Source organism: Clarias gariepinus, chromosome 24, assembly GCF_024256425.1.
Source record: "Clarias gariepinus isolate MV-2021 ecotype Netherlands chromosome 24, CGAR_prim_01v2, whole genome shotgun sequence".
Lineage (NCBI taxonomy): Eukaryota > Metazoa > Chordata > Actinopteri > Siluriformes > Clariidae > Clarias > Clarias gariepinus.
In genome coordinates this window covers 5,440,546-5,460,541 of record NC_071123.1, presented here as the reverse complement: position 1 = coordinate 5,460,541, position 19,996 = coordinate 5,440,546, and the positions used below count along the sequence as shown (strand labels likewise).

General features: G+C 37.5%; 1 protein-coding gene across 2 annotated transcripts in view; it reads left to right on the top strand.

Annotated features, from left to right (window-relative positions):
• The first annotated feature begins 97 nt into the window (after positions 1–97).
• The window catches only part of npr2 (natriuretic peptide receptor 2), a 53,279-nt gene continuing 33,380 nt past the window's right edge, over positions 98–19,996 (top strand). The window contains exons 1-6 of one of the 2 annotated variants that reach the window (XM_053485342.1): positions 100–239; positions 357–1,053; positions 12,967–13,154; positions 14,240–14,353; positions 14,957–15,092; positions 15,735–15,829. In XM_053485342.1, coding sequence (XP_053341317.1) covers positions 357–1,053; positions 12,967–13,154; positions 14,240–14,353; positions 14,957–15,092; positions 15,735–15,829 — 1,230 coding nt within the window. In that variant the 5' untranslated portion in view covers positions 100–239. Of the gene's footprint in view, positions 1,054–12,966; positions 13,155–14,239; positions 14,354–14,956; positions 15,093–15,734; positions 15,830–19,996 lie in introns of both variants that reach the window. The other variant, XM_053485341.1, reaches the window with a different exon arrangement.

Here is a 19,996-nt window from a genome sequence, read left to right as displayed (position 1 = left end):
TGACCGGCAGATGGCGCTGTTGTAATGGCTATAACAGGTTATTAACATGACGTGTAGGGGCTGTGCTGAGAGTGAGTAGAAGCGCACTCACTGCAACTTGGTCACTTGGATGAATATGATCAGAGAGAGCGGCGGTGTGAGGAAGCAGCGAGGAAAAGGAAAAAACCAACACTAACTTTTGGAAGAATTGTCATCTGCACTGCGCACCACGATTTGACGCGGGAAAGGAAACCTTTCATGTAGGAGTTTTTGTTTTTATATAACGCATTGGATTTTTTTTTTTAGTTCAATCTTTTTATCGGATTTGTGTGCCTTTATATTTTATTATTATTATTTATATTATTATTATTTGTCAGATGGGACATAAAGCGCATCCCGTGCACTGTGTCCTCGTCCTGTTTCTTTGCTGCGTCCTGGCCCGGTGCAAGGCGGATGCAGGTGGTAACATCACCGTGGCCGTGCTGCTCCCGGACAACGCGAAATACCCGTGGGCATCGCCGCGCGTGCTGCCGGCGATACGCATGGCGCGCGAGTCCGTGCTGCGCAGCGGAGTGCTCGGCGCGCGCGGGATAAAGCTGCTCAACTTCAGCGTGGAGGACTCGACGGGCTCGTGCTCCGAGAACAAGGCGCAGATCATCGCCGTGGACACGAAGCTCTACAACAAGCCGGACGCGTTCATCGGCCCGGGCTGCGTCTACTCCGTGGCCTCCGTGGGCAGGTTCGCGTCGCACTGGAAGCTGCCGCTCATCACCGCCGGTGGACTCGCCTACGGCTTCGACATCACCGAGGAGTTCCGGACGATCTTCCGCACCGGACCCACGACCACCAAGCTCGGGGACTTCGTCAACGCGCTGCACGCGCAGTTCAACTGGACGCGGCGCGCGGTCATGATCTTCCACGACCTGAAGCAGGACGACCGGCCGCACTTCTTCCTCTCCGAGGGCATCTTCCTCAACCTGCGCGACGAGAACATCACCGTGGAGGCGTTTCCATACGACGAGGAGGACTCCAACTACAAGGACATCGTCACCTCTGTCAAGGCGAACGGAAGAAGTAAGTCTCAGCCCTGGTCTGATTAGGGGAAAGGGTACTCGGGACGCAGGGTACTTACCTGGGCACTGAGAAAAAGGGTACTAACAAGATGTGCACTCTCAGAACAAAAGGTACTAAACTGATGTTTACTCCCAGAACAAAAGGTACTAAACTGATGTTCACTCTCAGAACAAAGGGTACTAAACTGATGTTCACTCTCAGAACAAAGGGTACTAAACTGATGTGCACTCTCAGAACAAAGGGTACTAACAAGATGTGCACTCTCAGAACAAAAGGTACTAATCTAATGTGCAAAAGGTACTAAACTGATGTGCACTCTCAGAACAAAGGGTACTAAACTGATGTGCACTCTCAGAACAAAAGGTACTAATCTAATGTGCAAAAGGTACTAAACTAATGTGCACTCTCAGAACAAAGGGTACTAAACTAATGTTCACTCTCAGAACAAAAGGTACTAATCTAATGTGCAAAAGGTACTAAACTGATGTACACCCCAAGAACGAAAGTTACTAACCTGTGTGCACTCTCAGTACTAAGGGTACTAACCTGATGTGCATTCTCAGATGAAAGAGTGCTAAAGTGATATGCACTCTCGGTACAAAAGGTACTAACCTGATGTGCACTCTCAGAACAACGGGCACTAACAAGATGTGCACTCTCAGAACAAAAGGTACTAATCTAATGTGCAAAAGGTACTAAACTGATGTGCACTCTCAGAACAAAGGGTACTAAACTAATGTTCACTCTCAGAACAAAAGGTACTAATCTAATGTGCAAAAGGTACTAAACTGATGTACACCCTAAGAACAAAAGTTACTAACCTGTGTGCACTCTCAGTACTAAGGGTACTAACCTGATGTGCATTCTCAGATGAAAGAGTACTAAAGTGATATGCACTCTCGGTACAAAAGGCACTAACCTGATGTGCACTCTCAGAACAAAGAGTACTAACCTGGGTGCACTCTTAGAACAAAGGGTACTAACCTGATGGGCACTTTTAAAAGAAAGAGTACTAAGCTGATGTGAACTAAGAGAACAAACGGTACGAACCTGTTGTACAGTTTCAGAACAAAAGGTACTAACCTGATGTGCACTCTCAGAAGAAAGAGTACTTAAAGTGATATGCACTCTTGGAACAAAAGGTACTATGATGTGCACTCTCAGAACAAAGGGCACTAACCTGGGGTGTCTCTCAGAACAAAGGGTACTAACCTGATGTGCACTCTCAGAAGAAAGGGTACCAACATGAGGTGCACTCTCAGAAGAAACTGTACTAATCTGATGTGCCCTCTGAGAAGAAAAGGTATTAGCCTTTTTTAAGGCTCAGAAGAGGTGCATGCTCATAAGAGAGGGTACTTACCTGGACTAATGCTCGTCATTGAGGTGAGCTCTCAAAGAAAAACACATACACTCTTGAAAAAAATGATACTAACAAGAGCTGCACCCTCAGAAGAATGAGGAATTGATCTGTACTAATACTTTCCACTGAGGTGCGCACGTAAAAAAAAAAAAAAAAAGAAATGCTACTAAACTGTACTTATACTTAAGAGAGGGTACTTACAGTACCTGCACCAATGCTTTTCACTGAGGTGCATGCTCAGAAAGATAAAGACTCGATCTGTATTAATATTTCTCATGCAAATGAGAATTAAGGGTATCAACATGAGGTGCACACTCAAAAGAAAGAGTACTCGCCCTTTTCTAAAGCTTGTCATTACAGTGCATGCTCATGCTTGATCTGTACTAATGAATATCATCGACATGCACCCTTAGAATAAAGGGAACTGACGTGAGGTGCACGCTCTAAAGAAAGGGTACTTACCCTTTTCTAAGGCTTGCCACTGCTGTGCACACTAAATAGTATAGGGGGTACTGACCTGTACTAATGCTCGTGGCTGGCATGAGGACATCAAGGTCACTTTCTTTCATCCTCTGGACCCTGTTTATCTTTTACCTGGAAAGAGTGACACAGTGTACCTTTAAAGTTGTACTCTGAAAAGTTATTTTTTAAACAGACGATACAGTATTTCCACATTTCCAGGATGGTGGTTGATACATTTCCACCAAAGGTAGAAAGTCAAAGAAATCCAATTTTTAAATGCATAGTACCATGCATTAAAAGAAAAAAAAAAATCAATAGCATGCTCCTATAGTAGAAGCACTAAATGATACACTATATGCACTCTTCTAGGTAAACCATACAGTACGTATTTAAGGTGCAAAAGGTACCACTGCTTGAAGGTGTGCCTGATGGTACTATGTATTCAGTATTTTTTGTTTATGGCATTAAAATATCTAATGCCATATCTCAGACACATAAATACACTTCCTTTTAATGATCAAGGTTGTAGTTTAAAAACAGCATGACTGTAGGAGTCTATTTATAGTCATTTCTATAAAGCAGTATATGCATTATTTTTTTTAATGAACACAATCATTGTACTCATTAAAAGATTTATCTTTCTGCCTTAATGCACAGTTAATTTAACCCTTAATGCACGGTTAAAACCCGTTTTAGGTGCTTAAGGTCGAATTAGTACCTTAAATAAACCTCAAGGATGCTGCATTGACTTTCCCAGGTGAAACATAATTAATACTGCAGCTAGGGGAGAGAAAAAAAAAAACGCATACCCTGGAGGTTGTGTGAAATTTCGTTTTCTTAAAAAGCGATTGTTTTTAAGCGTATTACTCATGCAGACGTATTACCGCTTATGTTTCTCCCACTCACTATCCACATTTCCCCGCTCAATTATGTTAAATTAGACCACAATGAGGCTTTGTTTTGGGAGCCACCAGAATCCTGGCCGCTTTCCACCATCTGCGTATTTCATTTTTAGGAACTTATTATTATTATAATTATTATTTTTTTTACATACATACGAGTTTCAGTGTCATATACTACTGATTATGAATTATTTTCAATTGAACTTTAAAAAAAAAAAGTTTTTTTTTTTTAAACATGCAAGCACGTGTGCAACAGAATAGGTTTAAACATAATGATTATTGCTGTAGATAACATTTTGCTTGGCTTATCTCACTTTTTTTTTCTGTAGTGTAGAGTGTAGCATATACGGTACAATAGCGGTCACCTCATGCGTATTAAAAAAAAAGATTATATCAGAACATCAGCAGAACAGCAGAAGTTGATCGGAAGATAAAGGCTTAGTGTGTTCTATCTCAGTCCCCAGTTATTATTTTTGTAATTTCACAGCTTTTCTTTTTATATATATTTCAAAACAGGTTTACTCACCTTTTGAACTTAATTCCATGACCTGAAAATGCACAGCTCAGTAACCCGTTTTCAGATGGTTATCTTTGATTTTTTAAAATTTTTTAGTTTGGGCCAAAGTCAAAGCTTAATTACACCGACATGCAAGAAACAACTTGCCATTGTATATGTAGAAGCGAATAAGAGGTGCTGTATATATATATATACAGTATGTGTATGTATGTATGTGTGTATATATATATATATATATATATTTATAGAAAAAGAGAGAGAGAGAGAGAGGTGTGTTTCATCAGCAACCTATTATACAGCAATGATTGCTTGAAGGCAAAGGTCATCATTGGTTATAATAATGCTTTTCAAAGAAATTAATAATAGAATGTCTGTATTTGGGTTGAAATCTGAAGTGGGCGTGGCACTGTGAGCATGGTGTTCTCATGATGTTCCTCAAAATCATCTCTATCAACAAGATACGTGGGTGGGACTGTTTTCATATTTCTGCTTTATTATTATTATTATTTCAAACAGAGACTTTCTACTGAATGAAGGAGTAAAACCGATTGACATTTAAAGTCTTTAAGCACATAACGGTAATGAGGCTGTTATCCGCAGCCAAACATCTGAATGGTGCAAACATTTCCCATGAATCTTCAGCGCGTGAAGCGCCTGATCCTTGAAAATAGAAAATGTTGCCGACTTGCATAAGAGACGATTCTGTCTGTGGGAACTGTACACACAATCATTCTCTAACACCACTTGCCCAGTTCAGGAACACGCCTGGGAGTTATTGCCACATCCCCCATACAGTCCTGACAAGCCATTTCCATATGTTTGGGTCATTAAAGGAGTTCCTGGGAGGCCATCATTTTGGATGTAATTCAGGCAGTCCAATCATGGCTTTGGTGTACTGAGGAAAATTTCTACCTTAACAGTATCCAAGCGCTGGTACAACACTGAGATAGGTGCATTAGTGTAGTTTTTATATTATAACCGCATTCTGTTATTCTAGACAATTAAAAGTCCCAGCTTTGATTTGCATATTATTATTAGTTTGTACTGTATAACCAAACTAGTAATCTTCTAAAACCCTAGCGCACCTCCTATTTATATTCTTTCGGAACACATTATTTAATCTGGATAATGTATCCATATATGTTTACTTCTTTACCTTTACATTTATTCATTTCTTTCCCAGAATCCAATTTAAAAGTCAAGTAAATTAGTAATATTTTTCTAGTGCAAATTTTTAAAAGTGCAAACCTAAGATTAGGTCCATAATCACTTGTGAGAACCACTGGAGCTACTTTGGACAATCCTGCATCAGTTAGGGTTCCAAGTAGAACCTCTTTAGGGAGATGAGAACATTCTGCCTATCTAAAGAATCCTTAAGCAACCCATGCCATTTAATAAGTGGTATCAAAGATCAGGACTTTTGTCCAAATATGTAAGAAAAGCGACAGTAAGCACGCGAATCCTCATGGAAACTGTACAAGTGCAAACTGACAATTTTTAGAAGTAAACATTTATGAGACTTAATTGACCCATCTTTAAATAGAGATCATTTAACCCCTTAAACGCTAAAGAAAAAGGCCCCAGGCTTCTAACTTACACTGTCATTACTTATAATTTTTTTTTTTTACTGTAATTACAGAATAGGAGATGTAATAAAACACAACAGAGGATGCAGTTATAGCAGGTTAATTAATGACACAATGGTGTAATGAGGCCCAGATTTGTAGAGTTATGATTCTGAAGTATTTTAGTCATCTTATACCACAGCATTTTTCTTTCTTTCTTTCTTTCTTTGTATATATATAAAATACCATCTTTTTATTTTTTCATAGTTATGTTGTACAGAATTGTGCAAAAGTCCTGAGTCACCCCTTATTCCTATTCATTCCTATTCATATTATGCTTCCAAATAGCCAGGCATTAAGGAATAGATCTCTAGCCTTCCTGAAGTTTTGGGATTTTTTTTTGTTGTTGTTGGTTAAGCCACACAGCGACCTATAAATCATTAAATAAATAAAAAAATCTAACTTTAGGGCATGAACCAGTGAGAAAGGTGCAGATTATGACAGATGATGAGATTACTGATAATTATTGACATTATAAAATGGTTAGTATATTGGTAATGCTGACTGCTGACTGGTTGGAATAGACGAGAGGAGAAATGAGGTTTTGCAGCCTGTTGCAGTAAAACATTTGTTCTTGTTTGTATAATTTCATTTAATATGAAAGAAGTCGGTTAAGAGGTTTGCACGGTACTACTGTATATGTCGAACATTTGAAACATTTGTTTTCTCTCCAGCCTAGCTTTTCTTTAACAAGGCAACAGAACAGATTTGTTACATGGAGGAAAGTTCTCCTATATATCTCGGAGAACTTTCCCTATATGTTTCCTTTTTTTTATGTTCATGCTGCGTTTCTGCCATACAAGTCCCATGGATTAGTCGTTGCTATAGAAACAAACCCTGTCAGAATGGGTGTATTGATACATAGTAAGCCCATCTTATGAACTATAGATTAATGTTATAGAACATCAATCAGCACTTTCTAACAAATTTGGGAATTCACCAAGCATTGTAGTATATCATATTTTAACATGAAACCTCATTATCCAGGAACCAGTGTCAGAATATTAATTCCAGTGTATACAGTAATTGTGCTCTTAGTACCAGGAGTGCATGATCTGACAGGTTATTATTATTAATGCCCTAGAAAGCATTTGTGGTATTATATACATAATTATTATAATAATTTTAAATCTTACATAGCGATTCCAGTTGAGTGTGTAGGCATGAGCTGTTCTCACTGCCATGGAAACATGCATCTATGTCAACCTTTTATAGCACCCTCATTTAACATGAGATCAGCACGGCATTCCGCATGGCCGGTCTCTCGTCCTCGATTCCTGGCCATTTTTTTTGGCTAGTCGTCCTCGAAAGGCTTTTGCTTCCATAAAGTGCTGGGCGGAAAAAGGACAGTATGTTTTTCAAAAGCCTACACTGATATGTCTATTTTTAAACCAAGAAATCTTCTGCTGTTCCTGCTGCAGTGTGCTCATTATTACCAGTGCAAAGGCCAGCATCTCTTCATGTGTCAGCTTAGAAAAGATCCTTGTCTATTACTGCAGGACTTTTTTTTTTTTTTTTTTTCAATGATAACCCAGAAGAAATGTTTTCAGTGGTTATTTAATCATTTCACATTTTTTTTTCTTATCATTTATGGGTATATCCCAGATGACAAAATTTGCTTCATGTAGAGCCAGAGTACAGTATATAGCATATATATGGTATATGTATCCATAAAGTATATATGGTATATAAAATCATTTCACATAAAATCACAAAAGAAGGATATATATATTTCTATACTCAATTCTTTATTATTATTATTATTATTATTATATAGATTTTTTAGTCTTTTATATGTTTTATGGTGCATATTAGCATTATATAAAGTGTTTACAGTAAGTGCTTCAAATCAAACTATACAAAGTGTATATACTGTAGAGTATTTTTAAAGTGTTTGTAAATATAGATATACTGTATTTATAAGGCTTTTTAAGCTAGTCTTTAAAATAAAATTTACTTGCTAATAAAATGTTTATTTTCCAAGATTGTTCATTCATTTTAGGTCACAATGTATAACGAATTGTGACCTAATTTGATGAAAATGGAAGAAATTTTCTTTCTCTCTCTCTCTCTCTCTCTCTCTCTCTCTCTCTCTTTCTTATGCTCCTTAATTTTCTCCTCCCAGAGAAGCTTTAAGTAAGGAACCCACTGTATCTCTCTCAGTCTGTTCCTTGTAGCCTGTTTAAATGCCAAAACATACGCAATTAGCACAGCGGTGATAGCATCGCCGCAAACTGATTTTCTGATAATATTTAGTCAAGAGCAGACTTGTGTTTTATAACAGCCCCATTGTGCTGTGTTTTTTTTTCTACTTTTAACTAGTCCAGTTAAAAAACATGAGCGTTTTAATTTATTTACATTTTTTTTATGGCTAATAGCTTGCAGTTGTCGTAATGCTAAGTCTGCTTTCAGCTCAGTGATTAGCATAACAAATCCTGTGGTAATGACTTGCAAATATCTTATTTTTAGTCTAAAACTGATAAAGGTTTATGTGTGTGTGTGTGTGTGTGTGTGTGTGTGTGTGTGTGTGCGCGTGCGTGTGTGTGAAGCGATTTTATATATTGTGTGTTTGCGTATGTGTGTAGAAATTGTTGTAAAGCTGGCTGGATTGTAGTGAAACATTATTAGCCTATATACAGTACATTAATATTAAAAGAACAGCCAGGAACTTAATAAAGCAACTATGAGAAAGTTTGCGCCTTCCCTTGGACGAAGTGAACCACCAGATACAGCAGTAGCTCGGCATACGGATTTCCGGAGCCGAGTTCTTAAGGCGAAATTTCGTATTGCGAAACGCATTTTCCCAAAGGAAATAATGTAAATGCAGATCATCCGTTCCAGCCAACCAAATTAGAACCAATATTACCAATATAACCAATATCTAATGCTATAATCACATTTTTGCATATAAAAACAATCAAAACATGATATAAATAGACATTAAACCTATCTTAAGTGGCTCCCTTTTACATTTAGGCATTTGGCAGATGCCCTTATCCAGAGCGACTTACATTTTTATCTCATTATACATCTGAGCAGTTGAGGGTTAAGGGCCTTGCTCAAGGCAGTGGCAACTTGGTGGTTGAACCTGGGCTTGTCCGAAATGTTGTCCAATGCCTGAGTTACCCCTCTTCTTGCTACTGTCCTTGCTACTATTCTTGGTGAAATGTCTTTACTAAATCCTGCACAAAATAAGAAAAAAACACACACAAAAAAAACTGTCAACTAGCTTTGCTTGGCTTCACACTAAGGCAAACAGGTTTTAAATGGCTCTCGGACGTACATGCAACTTACCCAGCGTTTGGTGCGGTTCAGCTCAGTCTGTTCGCTCATAAGCCGAAAATGCACACACACCCCATTGGTACACCCCATTGGTACAGCGGTTCATATGCTGCTGTACCACTGTACATTTAAATTACATTAAGGCATATAGTGCACTCATTTTCCCAGAGGTTCCTTCAGTATAAAATATGAACATAAGTCGTAAAAATTGACCAGATAGTGAAGGTTTGCTCTCTACATAAACACCCAATAATAAATCCTCTTTCCACGTTTTGCTTTTACGACTTCCTACAACCTTTCATATATTCTCGGAATGACCTCTTGATCCCGTTAACTGTAATATTTATCCATTCCTTGTGCAATCTGAGTTTGAACTCAATTTTAGCTCTTTCTTATGAGGGATAGAAGTGGTCATGGTCATGGCACATGTATAGTGTTGTTTTTAATCCGTATTTTTTCGGGCGAACAGAAAAAAGAAATACAGTTTTATTCCTACTTAAAAGCCCTGGGAAATGCAAACCTTTGCACTAGGCCCAGAGTGAAATGTTGACGTTCTGTGGGTTCTTCTGCATGACTTACCTCCAGCTAAACAGATAAACAACACTCAACTGTACTGTTTCTAACATTGAGACCCTTTTATTATGTAACTTCCAAAATTACTACTCTACCTACACTACCACAAACTGTGTACGCCACTTCTTTCTTGTTTAAATGACCTCATTTTAAATACCATACATTATAGAAAAATCCAGTCTAATAAATACATCAGAATTATATTTAATCATCAACAAATTACTTAATTTGAATGAGTTTTTTAATCTAATCTAACTTAATCTAATGTCATTTAACCTAATCTAATCTACTTAAAAAAAATGGACTAATCTTTTCCACAATCTCCACATATTAAATGTATTACACTTATTCTTAACACTGTCTTCGAGTGTTCTATGCACAGGATTAGCTGATTTATCCTCCACCTAAGCGTGTCGGCATTTAATAAAGCAATCATCTCGAGTCTAGGATCTGTAAACCAGCATTTAATAAGTTCCACAAAGATTTCACTTCCTCACTTAATTGTTATTCCGTAGTGTTTTGTGTGGTTAGGGACGAAAGCAGTGTATAATTATCACAAGGAATAAAACACTTTCGGAGAGCTGCTATAGGAAAACGATCAGATGTTACCACCCTATGGATGATTATTTTCCAATTATGCTGAAGTGTTTTACGCCACTTTTTATCGAAGATTATGTTAAACGATATAGTTTATTTGATTATGGTTGACGCTGGCTGATACTTTCTCTTATCTTGTTGGTTATATCATATAGTTCTCTAACTTCTTGAAAAGAAAGTGATTTAGGCTTTTCATTTTATTAAGAAACCTCAAAGCAGAAATTCCTCTATACGGCAAGTTATGTCATAGAAGACTCCATCCAAAAAGTTGACGTTTCCATATATTAGCAGAGATCTTCACCATATCCATAATAATTTTTACTACAGTTTGTACTATAGTTTAGTGTTCTAAACTTTTGTACTTAACAATGTACTGTAGTATTACTGTGGTACTTCAGACATTACCATGGAAGGCATTATCAGACTTTATAGTACTGGGATAGGAATTTTGGCACTTCATGGTAGTACTCTGGTGTGTTTCACAACACTTTTGTGAATGCCATGGTACTTATTGGGTACCAATAAGTTAGACTACTGATCTGAAGGTCCCCGGTTCGATCCCAAGTTGCTGCTGTTGGGCCCTTAAGCAAAGCCCCTTCTGACCTTTTTAGATTTAAAAATATATAATATAATATAATATAATATAATATAATATAAGGTCGCTTGCAGAATGTAGTATATTAGATATACTACTACAACATACAACTGGTGTGATTTAGTATAAAGTATAATAAACATCAGAAACTTTTTAACTGGCAGTGTGCTGTGTGTATATATATATATATATATATATATATATATATATATATATATATATAGATTAAAAGTCTAAGTCAATAATGTTTATTAATTTGGTGGACGTTTTATTCAGAGTGATCACAATCCAGTTGGTGCAAGAGCGCTGCTCTGGAGTTGTAACCCACAATGAATGACTTAGACCCCAAGTAATCGTTTTTTTATTAAAAACATAAGAGAGCTGAAATTTTCTCACACAAATCCTATTGTAAAGTGTATTTATAAAGTGTAATACTTAACGTTGCTGTAATATCTCTGGGTCATGGCGAGGTAATGACTGTCAGGGCTTGTTCAGCTTTTCTGGTGCTGGCATTCCATTCATTTCTGTCTGCCGAAAACAGGCTTGACCCCAAAGCTTATATTGTCACAGCTGTTTTTTTTTTTTTGTTTTTTTTTGTTGTTTTTTTCTCGCCTGCTGGATTACCTTCAAGAAACATTGACTCACTTCTTTAAGGGAAATGCTTCCAGATATTTATGGTAATTTTGTTCTCGGTCATTGTGTTGAATGAAACCTTCCCAAAAATGATACGATGTCATGCTTTTAAGCATTTTGAAAGCAAATGTTAAATAGGAGAAGGTGTGAAACGAAGCCATGTTGTTGTTGTTTTTTTTTTTTTACTTTCAGTGGGTGTGTATGTGCCTGTGTGCATGTCTGCATGTGCGTCCAACTGCGCAGTCCAAGAATTCCATTAGGAAAAGAGTCTCTCTTTCTCTCTGTCTCTTTCTCTCACATGCACACACACACATGCATGCACGCACACACAAACAATGAAGTTCAGCTTTTAAGCCTGAATTGCATTGTGGGCATGTGTGTTTAATTGACAATAAGTGAACCATCTCCATTCATTCTTGCGAAGGTTTACCTTGCCTTTCTTTGTGAATTTGTCTTGGTGGACGTCCAGGAGACAGCGGGACGACTTGGCGTGAGTCAGCCTGCATAGACTGGAGGCTTTCGGGTTTAAGGGTGGACTGGGGCCTGGCTTTAAAAAAATAGAAATAGCTGCTAACTGGGAGCCCAGCCCATTAATGGAAATAATGCCTATAAATCCAATAGCGGGGGGAAAATCCCCAGTGCACGCATATGTGACCTGCTTCTTGTTTTGACCCATTTTGAACTTTGGACGTACGCTTAAATTGTCTCGGTTTGATGGTGATAACCCAATGTTGGGGTACCTCAAATCTTAAATTAAATGTGGAGCGTTCAAGTCAAACCAGGATTTTTGATTCCGCAGAATAATAAGATTCAGCACAGTTACGAGTATAAAAGTTCCCTGGATTTCTCTATATAATCCCCTGCCTCACTATTGGACTTATCCCAGTGTTTCATTGGTGCTTGGATACTATCAAGGTGGAACGTTTTCTCCACCACAAACATGTGGAAATCACTAGGAGAGAGGTCAGGACAGTACGGGGGATGTGGCAATAACACCCAGACGAGTTTCTGTGATGTGAATGATTGTGTGTACAGTTTAAACAGACAGATGTTTTCAGACCCGTCATTTTTCAAGGATCAGGTGTTTCACTCGATAAATGTTCACAGAAACAACTGCAGTAGGCTTTTTGGATGTACAGCCTTTTTGAAGCACTTGCGCTTAAAGTCTTTTGTAAATGGCAATCAGTTTTACGCCTTCATTCATTAGAAACTTCCGGTTTGACTTGAACGCCCTAGACAGAAGACAGAAATTCTAAAACTAAATATATTAACATTTTGTTTTATGCAATTGCAAAAAAAAAAAAAATGAATGAAGTAGTCCAGGAGTTCTGTGTCCTCACTGTCCGACGCTTCTCGTCTTCCTCCAGTCGTGTACATCTGCGGACCTCTTGAGACCTTCTTTAAAATCATGCACAGCTTTGAGGAGGAGGTGAAGAACCCAGAAGACTATGCCATCTTCTACCTGGACGCGTTTGGTGAAAGCCTCGGCGACGAAATGCACCGGCCGTGGCAGAGCTCAGCCGAACAGTGGAAGGATCCGGTCAAGCTGTTTCAGGTACACCTTTATGAACCTGTTAATGACTGCTTACTCGGGTCATTCCGGGTGAACTGTCAGATGTTTGAGTGGGCGGAGCTAATGGGGTCAAATATGTAACAGTTTTCATAAAATACAACACCTTTTTGTGTGTGTGTGTGTAGTGGCACACCTGAGTAAAAAGTGATGGTACTAAGGGTGAGGGAAAGAAAGGAAAAGTGGTGAAAATTAAAGTCAAGTAAGAAAAAAGGGGTTTGAGAATGCACAAATACAGGAAAAATGAAAAAGGGATAAAAGACAATAAACAGATGAAGACGTGGAAATGGAAAAATTTCAACAAAAAAAGAAAGAAGGAAAGAGAGAAAGAAAACGTTTAGAAAATGAGAAAACAGATGAAAAAATGTGAAATAGAAAGTAAAGAGAAAGGGAGACTGAGAACATAAGAGAAAGAAAAGAAACAGTAAATTGATGAAAGGAAAAGGAAGGTGAAAGGGAGAAAAAAAGGAGTTAGAAAGAAAGATGGAGAGCAAGAATGAAAGAAAAGAAAGAAAGAAGAAAAATGAAAGAAGAAGAAGAGAGCAGGAAAAGGAAGACCTAGAAAGAACAAGAAAGGGAGGAAAAAAGGAGTTAGAAAGAAAGATGGAGAGCAAGAATAAAAGAAAAAGAAAGAAAGAAGAAAAATGAAAGAAGAAGAAGAGAGCAAAAAACTAAAAAGACAGCAAACTAATGAATGAGAATAGCAGAAAAAGAAAGAACAAAAGAAAAAAAATATTATAGCAAGGAAGCAGAAAAGAAAAGAATTAACAAATTAATAATATATATACAGTATATACTGAAAATGATAAAAAGAAACCGATAGATACAGAAAATGATTAAAACAAAAAAAAAAAGGAAGTATTTGGAAGAGGAATAAACTGTGACCCATAAACAGGAGAACGCTGTGAGAGGAACACTTACGTTTAACGTTTAAATTTATTAATGTTTGACACCTTGTGCTTTTTAAAAAATTTTTTATCATTTATAGCTAACTTTAACGCTGGAACATTTCCGTATTTCATCTCGCTGGCGCTGCTTTTGTTTAACGTGAGCTGTCTTTCCATTTCTAGTCTGTCTTCGTTATAACGTACCGGGAGCCAGACAATCCGGAGTACACAGCTTTCCGCACTGAACTCCACAAGAGAACCACGCAGGACTTTAACATTCAGTTGGAACCGTCTTTGGTAAGTGCACGCGATCTTTAAATTCCCCGGGTTAATCAAAACAGCGGTAAATAAACAAAGAAGCAAATCTGAGCCGCTGTTCCGTGTTGATTTTCACCCGGTGACCTTGGAATTGCCGGGAAGCGGCGCAGGATGAGCGTAATCGATTGGAAGTCGGGTCCAAGTCTAGACATGTGAAGGCCGTTGGAGGTCCGCCGTGTTTTTCTGTAGCGCTCGGCGAAGCGTGCTGCTCTTTCTCCAGCCGCCGCATGCAGTCGCTGATCAGATATGACACCTACAAACCGTGGAAACAAGAGTCTGGCTTCCTCGTGTCAGGCTCATTTTCCGGAATCAGCTGTGCTCGGGGATAAATATAGCAGACAAAGAGGCTGAAACCCAAGAACGGTTCGTGCTGAAAATATGGCCTCGAGGCATGCAAATACATTTGAAAAAAATATCTCGCGTTTGGGAATGAACCTAGTCAGGAATTCTCCGTAACCTGACTCCGTCCTCCAAATCATTACCGTATACTAGTCATTTTGACACGGCATGCAAACCCGGAATGTAAGACAAATTTTTGTTGTTGTTGTTGTTATTTTAGTTTTTTTTTCCTTCCTGTTTCAGATGGATTTCATTGCCGGCTGTTTCCATGACGGCTTTATGCTCTACGCGAAGGCCCTCAGTGAGGCTTTAGAGGCCGGAGAGTCTCAGAACGATGGTGTCGGTGTCATCGCAAGGATGCAGAACCGCAGGATTTGGGGTACGTCCGTTTTCAATTACCCTGGCGGGTTAGAATTGAGCGATTGCGAACAATGCAACATGCAATGGCTGGTGCAGAGAGAGAGAGGGAGAGAGAGGGAGAGAGGGAGACGATGTGTATAGAGATTTGTGATTGAGATGTGAGAGCCTGTCTCGGGCCAGCATCGAAAATGTGTTTCTAATACTCCAAACCCATCTGCCGAAACTTGTCATAGCAGTAGAGTTGAGACATGAGCTTTCTCCGACTCGCTTCGTGCCAGAAGCGGACTGGAGCCAGGCATAATACCGAGCACAGGGTCAGGCTGGAGAGATAGCTTAGCGGTCGTATTTCCTGTCAGAAATCAGCATCCGAGAGGGGAAACTGTCCATTAAAGGAACAATTTGACTTTGACGCGCCAGTAACTGATGCATTTTGCCAGCTTATTTTGACAGATGATGGCTTAATGAAACAAAACGTAACCAGCCTATAAATGATTATTCGGTTTTAACTTATAGGATTTAACTCAATTTTTTTTAAGCACTTTTTTATGCACTTTCTGAAATGTACCTTTCGAATCAGGATGCTTTTTTTTTTTTTCTTTTTAAGAAAAGTTCAGAATAAATTGCCACTTTCCACACTGAGAGGGTGTGATCTGTGTTTCAGGAGTGACCGGCCTCATTAGTACCGATAAAAACAACGCCAGGTTTACAGACTTCAGCCTTTGGGCCATGACCGACCTGGAAACTGGACAGTATGGGGTAAGCTTAGCAAATAAATCCTTGTCCCTGTCGTTAATATTGATAAAAGAGTGGACTTTTTTTTTTTCCTTTTTTTTTTTTTTGGACAAACATCAGTGGTGCCACGAAGCAAAAACTGTGAACGAAGAATGGACTTTAAAGTCATTAGTGAATTTAAATTCATATTCAGAAAGCAACATTTTAACTTATTTGTTTGTTTGTTTGTTTATTTATTTCACTTATTACTGTATTTATCTATTTTTTTGGTTTCCACATTTTTATCAAATAGTGACTTCTTTCTCCTGGACACCTTTTGTTGTTTGAAACTACAGAACTACAGTAGAGCTACATGGTTTAATAAAAAAAAAAAAAAAAAATTTCACACATACAGTAAAAATTATTTTCACACATATTTCGTTCGTGGGTTAAACTGCGATATTGAACTATTAAATGTAGTATTTTATGCAGTTTACATCGTTGCTTTGGGATAATGACGATATGCTAAAAGCACTACACACAATAAATAAATAAATAAATAAATAAATAAATAATTGTATTTCTGCTGTTAATTTTTTTTTTTTTTTCTTGTAAGGATGCATTAATTTAATGACTCAACTGTACACTTAATTTTTTTTTTTTCAAACTCAAATCAAGTCTTCTAGCTGTTGATATAAGGTATAGCGCAAATAAGGAATTTAGGTGGCAATAATTAATGCCATTTAAAAAAATCCTAGGACTGTCCTTTGTTTTGTTTGTTTCCTTTAGTTTTTTTTTTAAGTTACTCATGAGAATATTTCATGGTCCCAAAAATATTAAACACAAACCAAAATCCATGACTGCGAATATTGCGATATATATATATCAGTGCTGTCAAAATTAGTGCATTAACGCATGCGATTAATTTGAAATATTTAACGCATTAAAAAAAATTAACGCAATTAACGCGGTTGCAGTTTTTTTTTTTTTCTATTGTGGCCGACGTGTGTTCAACGTGCAAAGTAGTATGGATAAGACCAAGGAAGGACTTTTAGACTGAAAGTTTCAGTATAAAACTCTGCCGGATGGTCCTGTGGATAAAACAAAAGTAATCTGTACATTTTGCAAAGCCGAATTTAAATACCAGAGAAGTAATTCGTCTTTGACATATCACTTAAAAGCAAAACACCCCACCGAAACAATCTCTACAGGGCCTCACCAATGTAAATTGCATTGATTGTTTTGAAATTCAAATGACACAAATGGCACATACCTGTGTTTTTATTTCTGTAATAAATATGGCTTTCAAGCCAACAGTTAATTTGGAGAATATTGATGGTTTATTGCAGGTATGTTGTTTACATGAGAAAATCTGTGTTACAAGTTAAACAAAAATTCCAATAAACAATCATATTTGAATTTAAATAGTTTCATTGTCTTGAGTTTACATTAATTATTTACATTTACATATCCAAAAAGTTTCAGTCTTTTAATTGTGATTAATCGCGATTAATTGCAAAAAATTGTGCGATTAATTAGTTAAATTTTTTTTATCGATTGACAGCACTAATATATATATATACAGTATGCGAATATAAAACTTATTCCTCCTTATTGAAGATCACATACTCTCTTTTGATTGTTGACATGTTCATTTTATGACGGTGAATTACATCCATATCAGCAAATATCTATATCGCCTAACATGGTGTGTATGACTCTGATTAAAATACACATTAAAAATAACAAATATGTCAGTGGTTTATGTAGCCTCGTATTTCCAACACACTTTTTTTGTAGCCAATTAGCAACAAGTAATCGATGTTGGAGAAGGACTTCTGAGTTAGTGCTGTGTTGTTGTTTTTTTATTCATTTTGTCTTGTTTTTGGTTTTAATGTTAGGCTGAAGAGAGTTAGCTTTTATGTTTTAGGCTTTATTATCGTCTCTTTGGGTTTGTTGTCTCTTAACGTTGTCTTCGGGGTGGTAGTGGGCAGCACCGTTGCCTCGAATCCTGCAAGGTTACGGGGTTCGATTCCCACCTTGGGTCTGTGTGCATGAAGTTTGCATGTTCTTCTCGTGCTGGACGGGTTTTCCTCCGGGTACTCCGGTTTCCTCCCACAGTACAAAGACATGCATTGCCCAGTGTGTGTATGCACTCTGTGTTGGACTCAGGGTGTACCACACCTCGTGCCCTAAGTCTCTTGGGATAAACACCAGGACCCTGTGCAGGAGAAGCAGTATAGAAGATGAATGAATGAAGAAATGTACGTTGTATCTTTGGCTTTTTTTTGTTGTGTACTTGGTTTTAATGTTATGTTTTTGGCATTGCTGTTATGTCTTTGGTTTTTATCAATTTTGGATTACTGTTTTTTGTTTAGTTTTTTTCTGTTGCGTCTGATTTTGTGGTTGTGTCTTCTGTTTTTTTTTTCAGTTGTGTCTTCGCCCTTGTGTTTTTTTTCCCTCTTTCTTTTTTTTTTTCTTCTGGTTTTGCTTTTTTGCCTTTGGTTTTTTTGATTGTCATGTTGGTTTTGCTGTTAAACTGTACCTTTGGTTTTGCTGTTGTTATTTGGTTTTGCTGGTTTTGCTGCCGGCTGTGTTTTCAGATTTGTTGTCATGTGTTTGATTTTGCTGTTTCGCTGTTACAGTACCTCTCTTTGGTCTTTGCTGGTTGCTGTTGTGTTTTTGGTTTGAGGAAATGCTTTGCACGTCTAAGTCGCCATAAAAATTTCTTGCTGGTTTTCCTGCCTATGAAATTCACCAATAATGCCTGTCAGTGGTTCGGGTATAAAGTATGTTTAGTTAGAAAAAAAATTATAATAATAAATAAAATGTAGTAAAGAAGAATTGATTGGGCTACATTCACACACTATGCATTTGCACCACGTGACCACTTTCAGCACTCGTAACCTTGGAAGGATTGCGTAATTATGAGACCCTTAACAAAAATGCTTTTAGACTGAAAGGTTTTCTTCAGATTGAAGAAAATATTTGTCTTTTGCACCCGGTGTTAAGCAGACCTTGTTTGGCTTTTAGTGCGACTCGAATAAATGGTGAAGTTTATTTACACCGTTGGTGATTAAACTCCAGCTAAATGTGTAGGTGTTCCTTTTTTATGGGTGTTTTCCTGAAGATAAACAGGGTTGTGAGCTTGAAGTGCTAAAAAGCATCTGTAACCTATTACTAATGTTGATTACGGACATTGGCAATTCTTTTACTCTAAGCAGTTCTTCAGTGGATTCATGGTTAAAGCTGTAAAAGACATGTCTGTACAGGCAGGGAAAAAAAAAAAAAACTAAGAGAACCTTCATGGAAAAACAACAGGTTAGGTAGGTCACGAATGCTTGATTTATATTCTTGGACAAAGCCTGTAGCTCTTCAGACTGAATCCTTTAACAGACCTGCTGCGCATTTAGTATCCAACCTGAAACACAGGTATAACATCTGTCTGTAATGATAGACATTTTTCGTACCGTCTGTACCCCGTTGCCAAAGTTTCTCCATCTCTCTTAAAGGTCACATGTTTTATACGAGCCTATTAATGAGTATAATCCATATAGCACATTTACAACTAAAGATGCAGATTTAAAAAGTTGGTAATTCAGTTTTTGATGCAACAGATCAGGTACCGGATTCTCTGCCAGTCGCAAACAAGAATTTCAAGTGGTGGCAAATAATCAATTTAAATATACAGTACCTCGTATACAGTAGGATTTTTATATAGTGTTTGAAATTCGACTGGTTATTCAATTTAAGTTCCATGTATTAACTCAGATACTGATGTGAGTACAAGGAACATTGGATAATGAAATGGGTTATTCGTTAGAATGAGTCTATTAGGTTTCTACTAAATAGTTTATTGATTAGCCATTGTATTATGATATATTTCTTTAGGGTTCCATTAAATATTAGTAGGTTAGCCATTGTATTATGGTATATTACTATTGGTTCCTTATTGGACATTTATGGGTTACTAATTGGAATATAATTTATTTCTATAGGGATCCATTTAATAGTAATGGGTTAGCCAATAGAATACTGTATGTATTTCTAGATGTTCCTTATTGGACATTTATGGGTCACTGATTGGAATATAATATATTTTTACAGGGTTCCATTAAATATGAATGGGTTAGCCAATGGAATTTGTATTTCCATAAGTTCCCTATTGGACATTTATGAGTAACTCATTGAAATATAATGTATTTCTATAGA